The following is a 9,509-nucleotide window of genomic DNA, read 5'->3' as shown; positions in this document are numbered from 1 at the left end:
GGTCAAAGAGCTGTTGGTCAATGACATCTATCCATCAGCGATATCTCCGGCTAAATCACTATCATGGACAATAAATGAGGGTTAGAATTAGAAAGATGTTCTACAACTATTATATGTAACATTTTCAATAGGATCATTGCTGATTCAGAGGTGGGGAAATTAGCTATAATGGCTACAATAAAGAATTTCAGAATCAGAATGTTATCCTTGAGCATACAAATCATCTGTTTGCGTGTAAAAATGTCTTTCCATAAATACATTTTCATTTATTCAAATGCACAGTTATAACAGATTAACGAAGAAATAATGTGTAATCGTGAAATAAAATGAATATACGATAATTATGGCATAATTAATTTGCAATATTTTTGCCATCAATCAAACACTAATTTCTAATCTAGAATATTCCTATTTTCCCCCCGTTAAAATTTGAATGTGTCCATATCCGTTCATGTAACACGATCTAATTGGCTGTTTGGTTGTCATTTAAAAGCTTGGCCTCCCATTGCATCAAACTTTCCATTCTCTTAGAAACAAGGCGGTGCTTGTTTCCAGGAAGTAGTACAGCAACGTGACTTTACATTGCTCCCTGTTGCTGCTAGCCTGTCCGTTTCAAATTATATTTTCAAACAAGTTTATATATATATATAAGGATATATATATATATATTAGAACAGAAAATGGGTGATGATGAAAAGTATGACGGGATGTTGCTTGTTATGGCACAACAGCACGAAGGAGGTGTACAAGAGGTAAATTACAGTTTGATAGCATGCTAACATTAGCTAGCAAATTCATCAACAACTGGCTAGCCGGCTAATTAAGTTTGCTCTATGGGGGATGGGAAAATGTCCAGCGTTTGCACCATGCATATAACACCACAAACATGTAGCTAATGTTAGTCGCATATATTAAATATCACACCAGTAGCGCAATCGTTAACCATAGGGTAGTTAGCAGTGTTTAGGCATGTTGGTGTGGTACCGTTAGTAAGCCATAACAAATAGGCTTGTGAGTCATATAAGGCGCAGGTTGGCTATATATCATCTCTAATGTAATATTTGTTCGTCCAACAGTTAGTAAACACGTTTTTCAGCTTCCTCCGGCGTAAAACAGACTTCTTTACGGGTGGCGAGGCAGGTGCACCAGAGAAGGTGAGTCCAAAATTGGATACCTAACAGAACAAAAATGCATACATCAAGATATGCTGAACTAATATGTCTAATCTTATGAACTAGCACAGTAACAAAGTCAAAATTGGCTATATAGTAAACATTTTAAAGTTGTTTTAAGGTTAGGATTGGGGTTAGGCTCAGGTTTTAAAATTAGATTTGAAGAGGAGAAATTTGTAGAAATAAGAGGGGTTTATGACTTTGTGGCTGTGTTACCTAGTAATAATACCTCTGTCCCCAGCTGGTGAAGGAGTCGTTTGCCCAACACAGCGGTCTTGCCCTGAAGGCCCACAGAGAGAAGGAGAAGAGACAGGAGAAGGAGAAGAGAGAGAAGGCAGAGAGGGCTGCTAAGCTAGCTGAAGAAGAGGAGAAAAATAAGATTAAGAAAGCAGACGACGAGCCCAAAATCAAAGAACTGACAGACGAAGAGGCAGAGAGACTTCAGTCTGAAATCGACAAGGTAAGAAAAACGTGTTGTCACTTATGAATGTTTGATGTGCTATACACATTAGATTTAACGGTTTGTCTTTGTTATGGCTGACCTCGTTTAGTCGACTGGTCAATTGTTTGGTCGATAGGCTTGTTGGCGGACTGAGATTTCTTTAGTCGAGCAGTAGCAGAAAATATCAACCGTCTGATTCACGCTGAGTGAACTGATCCATTGTGGAGGCCTTGGAGATGGCACAGTCCATCAGTCTAAGACATATTAAACTGAAATTGTATATGGTTATATTACATAAGAACAATGTTGAAACACTAAAAATAATATTATTTTATAACAAATGCGCGTTTTACCGGTCGCTTTCCATGGTTCTGAAACACAGCATTGTGCTGTTGAATTTGTGCCTTTTCCTAGACCATGTTGCTATGTGCATAATTGCAAAGTTAACCAGCATATTGATGTTGAGAACAATGCTGTGGAGAACAGCAGCAGAATGAGGAGAGAAGAAAACAGCCCTGGACTTATTGTCTAAGAAAAGTGAGGAGAGAGGAAACCCCAACTTAATTAGGTCTATAATCAATAGCCTAACTGTTAAATGTGCCTGTCTTTATAAATCATCAATATATCTACAGAAATAAGACAGATCTTGCTTCTGTTGCCTGTTTGAGTGTTTGTTTAATAGCCTACTGATTCCGTGACTACCAAGCCACACTCAACGACATGTCGAGTAAACAATTTCACAACTTAGACGGTGTTTAATCTTTGCTTCGCTGTAATTTTAGTTAGAACAGCCTTTCTAGTATTATTTATAATTGATTTAGTCTTTACACTGTTCTAAATTGTTGGGGAAATTATATTTATAACATAACCCCTCCTTTTTCTTGATCTCGTTGTTATTATTATTATTATTATGATGATAAGTAATGTCATTATCATTAGTAGGATTAATATAGCAGCCTTGTATAACCCCCCATCAAGCTCTAGGGCATCCTGTTTAGTCTTATTACTGTAATTAACTTAGGCCTATATTTCAATACTTCTATAGGCTACTGTATCAATCATTCATTCGTTCATGTCACCACACAGCATACGAGTCATTCATGATTTGAAACGCAATTAAGCATGACATTTATTTAAATACACTAAAGCAATAAATAAACTTTTCCTTTTCGGGAAATTGCATTCATGAATGAATGCAACTGTTTTTAGTCTTTACTGTAATAAAGGCTTAACATAAAAATGTTAGAGCAGACTCTCTGGTACGCTTTTACCTTAGTGTTTACATTGTTCCAAACGGTCAGAAAATTCATATTGTAATCGATACAGCACCTGTTTAAGACACATAATATGCATGCATCAATTGCTCCTTACCGTATTTTTCTTGATCTCTGGGATTTTACACAACTAGTCACATTTATTCCACACATCAGATTTTCCCTTTACCTCCTGAGCAACCAGAAAACATCCCCCAGTTTAAATTGTATTCGTCACGTCCTTTGCATCAATTTTGCTATCACGTATTACGGTGTTCAGAGTTTGTTATAACCAATTTATTGATGTTATTATGATATGCTATAGGTCAGGCTCTATTGTACCCTATTCAGACAGGGTTAGTTTTACTGGGGAAGGTTGGGTAACATAATTATGTGCATGAGCACAAAACACAGACAACTCTTGGTAAAGAACAGACAACTCTCTGTAAACCAATGTTTTTTTTAATCGGGGACCATCCTAGTCTTTGTCTTGATGACGCTTGGTGTCTGTCTTTGTCTTGTCTTGGTTTCAGCAAAAGAAACAAGAGGAGAAGAAAGAGGCCACAAACACAAATGCAGAAATTCCACCTGAGAAAGCTGAGAAGGAAGGGAGAGAGAAGGGAGAGAAGGAGGTAAGAGATTTGGTTGGGATGCCTCAGTAGATAAATGAGCTGTAGTGAGACATCACTGTTTCCCCTGCTATCATATAGACGGGGTATCTCACTTGGGAAATAAACTAGGGGGGAAAACGTATGCATATAGTTAACAGCAGAAGGGTATTTTATGCATGTTGAAGGCAATTAAAGCAAATTCATAACTAGTTGATTTCTGCCAGACTGATTCCGATGGAGAAGAAGATGAGAAAGACAAGGACAAGATTAAACCTAATGCAGGCAATGGAGCTGACCTGGCCAACTATCGTTGGACACAATCCCTGTCTGAAGTGGACGTGAGTTTATTTGCCTTTGGTTTTAGTATCCCCTAGTGCATGGATATTAAAGTTTAACTGTAGCATGATTGTTTAACTATGATGGGGTATTTTGTGCTCTCTGTTCATTTTGCACATTATGCATGGGCTGGGCAGCTCCTCTATTTCAGAGCGGATGATTATCTTTCTGCCCCCAGTTGCTAGGGATTGGGTTAGTATTGGGCAAGATGTAATCAGGCATTCTGTGTGTTCTTCTTTATCTTGCTAGCTGATGGTGCCTTCATTCTAATTGGTTGTTCCCCTTTATCCCACCCCCAGCTGGTGGTGCCTTCATTCTAATTGGTTGTTCCCTTTTATCCCGCCCCCCAGCTGGTGGTGCCTTCATTCTAATTGGGTTTTCCCCTTTATCCCGCCCCCCAGCTGGTGGTGCCTTCATTCTAATTGGGTGTTCCCCTTTATCCCGCCCCCCAGCTGGTGGTGCCTTCATTCTAATTGGGTGTTCCCCTTTATCCCGCCCCCCAGCTGGTGGTGCCTTCATTCTAATTGGGTTTTCCCCTTTATCCCGCCCCCTCAGCTGGTGGTGCCTTTTGATGTGAAGTTCCGTATGAAGGGGAAGGATGTGGTGGTGGACATCCAGCGTGGTGTGCTGAAGGTGGGTCTGAAGGGCCATCCTCCTGTGATCGATGGACAGCTCTACAACCACGTCAAGGTGGAGGAGAGCTCCTGGCTCATTGAGGACGGCAAGGTGGTCACCATTCACCTGGAGAAGGTACTGCTTTTATTTCTCTTGTAAACATCTCTTTCACTCTGAAACCTTTTAATACACTAAATCATGCCTTGCGTCTGTTTCAGATCAACAAGATGGAGTGGTGGAATAAGTTGGTGACCACGGATCCAGAACTCAATACAAAGAAGATCTGTCCAGAGAACTCGAAGGTAACAAACGCCAAGCTACCGATGCAAGGCTCACTGTATATTGCAAGAGAACATGTGATTATTCTACTTTATTTAAAGATTAAAGGGTCATTTATCTCCCACTTACTAAAGCTCTTTCCCTTACTCTCCATCTCTCACCATCTCCATCTCTATATTCCTCCCTCTCTCTCTCCATCTCTCTATATTCCTAACCTCTCACCCTCCATCTCTCTATCGCTCCTCTTCCATCTCCCTCTCACTCTCCATCTCTATATTCCTCCCTCTCTCCATCTCTATATTCCTCCCTCTCTCTCCATCTCTCTATATTCCTAACCTCTCACCCTCCATCTCTCTATCGCTCCTCTTCCATCTCTCTATATTCCTAACCTCTCACCCTCCATCTCTCTATCTCTCCTCTTCCATCTCCATCTCACTCTCCATCTCTATATTCCTCCCTCTCTCTCTCTCCATCTCTCTATATTCCTAACCTCTCACCCTCCATCTCTCTATCGCTCCTCTTCCATCTCTCTATATTCCTAACCTCTCACCCTCCATCTCTCTATCTCTCCTCTTCCATCTCCCTCTCACTCTCCATCTCTATATTCCTCCCTCTCTCCATCTCTATATTCCTCCCTCTCTCTCTCCATCTCTCTATATTCCTAACCTCTCACCCTCCATCTCTCTATCTCTCCTCTTCCATCTCCCTCTCACTCTCCATCTCTATATTCCTCCCTCTCTTTCCATCTCTCTATCGCTCCTCTTCCATCTCTCTATATTCCTCATTCTCCATCTCTCTATCGCTCCTCTTCCATCTCTATATTCCTCACTCTCCATCTCTATCGCTCCTCTTCCATCTCTCTCTATTCCTCCCTCTCTCTATCGCTCCTCTTCCATCTCTCTGTTTTCCTCCCTCTCACTCTCCATCTCTATATTCCTCACTCTCCATCTCTCAATCGCTCCTCTTCTATCTCTCTATATTCCTCACTCTCCATCTCTCTATCACTCCTCTTCCATCTCTCTATATTCCTCCCTCTCACCCTCTCTCTCTTCCTGCTGTCTCAGCTGTCAGATCTGGATGGGGAGACCCGTGGTATGGTGGAGAAGATGATGTATGATCAGAGACAGAAGTCCATGGGTCTACCCACCTCCGAAGAGCAGAAGAAACAAGACATCCTCAAAAAGTAGCTTTCAGCACATTGCTTATAGCACCATCATATAGCATGTCCATCATGACACAGTTTAAGTAGTGCAGTACTTTTCTTAACATTGGGCTCCAGAGTGGCACAGTGGTCTAAGGCACTGCATCTCAGTGCAGGAGGCGTCACTACAGTCCCTCGTTCAAATCCAGGCTGAATCACATCCGGCCGTGATTGGGAGTCCAATAGAGCGGCACACAATTGGCCCAGCGTCGTCCAGGTTTGGCAGGGGTAGGCCATCATTGTAAATAAGGCATTTATTTTTAACTGACTTGCCTAGTTAAATAAAGAAAATAAAAACACAGACAGTGAAATGTTTGACCTATCCCAATAATCACTGGGACTTAACTACTGGTAATCTACTGACAGAATTGAACATTAGAAAAGTACTTCATGTTATATACCTACTGACAAGACGATGTTCTGTCTGCTGTTTACTTTCTATAGGTTTACTTGGTGCTTTTCTTTTTATTGTCAAACATGTTCCAATATACTGGATAGTTTAGCAGAGCCATAGAAACGAGGAAAAGGTGAATGTAAAAGCGGCTGCCTCCTACTGTTTCCTGTCAAGGTCAGGTCACACAATCATTGCAGCCATAAACAGATAGTGAGACGTCTGTACCAGCTTCCCAACTGAGTCCGGAGACTAGAGCTGACCTCACTTGTTGTTCCTCGACCATCATAATGCCCCGTGTCACCCACTGCACTCCTTTTCAGCAGGTGGATTATATGTTATCCCTATTCAAAGCCTTTTTGTTATGAGCAGGTGGATTGCATAGTTTGTGCCCTGTTATTTATTTATTTATACAAGAACAAAGTTATATGCATTTTACATACTGCGTCGTCTTATGAATATGCTCTGTATTCGACAGATTGCATGACCAGACAATGACCATGTCCTTATTTCCCAGTGACGTGACCTGAGCAATGTGAGGTCCATTAGTGATAGTTGGCAAATACTGCCTGAATGATCTCTGTATGATTCACTAGACTAGTATAGGTAGAAGAACCATTACACAGTGATAAGGGGTGTGTACGGGATAGAGGGAAGGAGCCGTAACCATTGGAGATGGATGTACAGGACATTCTTATCACTGTGGAGGTTATTAATTAACCCCTTCTAGTCCCAGTCACGAGCAAGGCCAGCGTTAGGTTACCCTTGTTCACCTGTGGCTTACTAGAAACCCTATTTAAGGGAAGGAGCCATCGGAGATGGATGTAGAGAACAGTCTCTTATCAAAGTTCATGTTATTAATCCCTTCTACCCCCTATCCTGGTCATGACGAGGCGAGGCCAATAATAGGTTGGCTGGTTATATGTGTGATGTCATTCTGCCACGTCTCACACTTCCTCTGTTTATGAAAGTGTCCTATTCAAAAGATCTAGTACCCTTACTATGGTTAGACTTCTGTTCATTACTGTGTGACACAATAGAGGAAATCCAAATCCTTTATAAATGGGTGTTAGTCTGATGTGGTTACTTTGTAAGGTGTTCTTTTAACCATGTCGGTATCGGGCAATTTAAAAGCCTTAAATTATATCTGCATTGGCCTGTTGTGGAGGTGAGAAAATGAAGGGAGAGGTCAATATTGCGAAGAAAATATTGACCTATCGGTGTCACAGAAAATGTCCACTTCAGTGCATCTGTAACTGGCTTCACTGTGCTGGTACCAGCTTGGCTTTCTCCACTGTCATTTTACTGGGCTCAATGCTGGGATGAGTTTATCCAGTGTAATCTGACTATTAAACATGGCTAGTCTTGCAAACGCCTATGATCGTTGTCATTGCCAAACCCTTGTAGCCTGGAACCAGGCTACTCTCTCACTGTTCAGACTCTAGGATGTGACCCCCCCCCCCCCATTGTGTTCCAGGTTCATGTCGCAGCACCCAGAGATGGACTTCTCTAAAGCCAAGTTCAGCTAAGAGACGTCACTGTCGTTCCCCAGCCAACCCTCCATACCCCTCTGCAGGAAAACGACGACTATGAATCCTCATCAAAACCAACCTCCGGCGCCGATCTTACAGTTGAATTGAATCTCTCTTCATCACCCTTTCTCTCTTTCTTCATCACCCTTTCTCTCTTTGTCTTCATCACCCTTTTTGTCTTCCCATTTCTGTAGTCCTAAAGTGATGGGTTCTTGTTAGTCTCATTCCTGTGACTGACAGAAACTTGACGACTGTAATAACTCCCATCTTTGTTGTGTTGCATTTGTTACTGTGTTCTGGATGTTTTAAAGAAATGTTTGGAGTTTTTTCTTTTAAAATAAAGGAATTTAAACCACATTCATTGAAATCTGGCATCATCGGTACTTTAATGTTAGAGAAAAATAACTGAAATACCATGTGAGATTAGCTACAATGCAGATTAGGCATTTAGTTCATTGTGAAATGTTACAAGAGCTTTCAGAGACGTTGCGAGATGCAGCAAATGTCACATTTTTTTATTTGTTCTCATGTTTTTATTACCCATGAATTGAAAGTGTACAATTGTAAAACGTAGTTGAAGGCGAGGTTAACAGGTAGTTGTATTGAATTTGGAGGACTTCCAAGCCTCAGTCCCAAGGGCTCCCAACTGACTGACATATTCAATGTGTTTGAAATGAAACTTGTAGATGTTGAGTGACCATGTGTTGCTATTATGTAACGTGTCCTGGCTTTGAGACTAGAGGTTGTATGGATCTCCTATGAATTGCTATAAATATGATCTGATATTGAATGAGGTATATAGAGTCAGGAGCATGTACCAGGTAGGGCTAGAGCAAGCAGACAACATCCGTTTACAGAGTGGATGACATCGATATTTGTAGTTCATAGGTTGGGAATGGTTGAGTCAATATTACCAGGTTACTAGATGAGGTTGTCATGGTATTTTAGATTAAGAGCCTGACATCGCTGAAGAGGAGATTTTTCAAATAAATCTCAAGGGTATACTAACTGCACAAATATGATTAAAAGTCCCAGTTTTTAAATGATTTTAGGTATGTTTAGGTACAATTCTTTATGGAATATTGCTCTTGGTGTTCATACAATCTCACCACAATGAGTGTTATTTCACTTCTAAAAGCAGCATTTCATTATAGTTTTCTACCATCCATTTGATCAGGTAAATGAAAAGAAATAAGACTACATTGTCGGTAGGTAATGGAAATCTGTATTCATTATAAACAAGTCAAATATATATACTGAACAAAAATATAAAAAATGTCAATGAATTTACTGAGTTACAGTTCATATAAAGAAATCAGTCAATAGAAATACATTCATTAGGCCCTGATCTATTATAAACAAATTCATGCACAAAATAAAAAATACACTTTTTGTGACTATGTGCAATTGCTGGGATCTTTTATTTCAGATCATGAAACATGGGATCAACCCTTTACACCCTTTGCGTTTATATTTTTCAATCAAATTAGTTATTTGGAAACACTACTGTTCAAAGTTTGGGGTCACTTAGAAATGTCCTTGTTTGTTAAAGAAAAGCCATTTTTTTGTCCATTAAAATAACATCAAACTGATCAGAAATACAGTGTAGACATTGTTAATGTTGTAAATGACTATTGTAGCTGGAGACTTTTTATGGAATATCTACGTAGACCTACA

The 9,509-nt window shown here is 40.3% G+C and overlaps 1 protein-coding gene across 1 annotated transcript; it reads left to right on the top strand.

Moving 5' to 3' along the window:
* Positions 1 to 522: 522 nt before the first annotated feature.
* LOC110488186 (nuclear migration protein nudC) lies at positions 523 to 8,193 on the top strand. Its single transcript, XM_036971315.1, has 9 exons — positions 523 to 752; positions 1,077 to 1,154; positions 1,414 to 1,632; positions 3,401 to 3,499; positions 3,703 to 3,816; positions 4,370 to 4,564; positions 4,648 to 4,731; positions 5,773 to 5,891; positions 7,778 to 8,193. Exons 1-9 carry the CDS (start codon positions 681 to 683, stop codon positions 7,827 to 7,829), a joined length of 1,032 nt encoding a protein of 343 aa, XP_036827210.1. The 5' UTR covers positions 523 to 680; the 3' UTR covers positions 7,830 to 8,193.
* Positions 8,194 to 9,509: the final 1,316 nt, after the last annotated feature.

Source organism: Oncorhynchus mykiss, chromosome 32, assembly GCF_013265735.2.
Source record: "Oncorhynchus mykiss isolate Arlee chromosome 32, USDA_OmykA_1.1, whole genome shotgun sequence".
Taxonomy (NCBI): domain Eukaryota; kingdom Metazoa; phylum Chordata; class Actinopteri; order Salmoniformes; family Salmonidae; genus Oncorhynchus; species Oncorhynchus mykiss.
Note: the sequence above shows the minus strand (reverse complement) of the source record. Positions and strands in the feature narration are given on the sequence as shown.

Coding starts and splice junctions, on each gene's coding strand:
- LOC110488186 (XM_036971315.1), top strand. CDS start 681: ATGGGTGATGATGAAAAGTATGACGGGATGTTGCTTGTTATGGCACAA. Junction 4,732..5,772: donor TCTGTCCAGAGAACTCGAAG/GTAACAAACGCC, acceptor CTGCTGTCTCAG/CTGTCAGATCTGGATGGGGA. Junction 5,892..7,777: donor AAACAAGACATCCTCAAAAA/GTAGCTTTCAGC, acceptor ATTGTGTTCCAG/GTTCATGTCGCAGCACCCAG.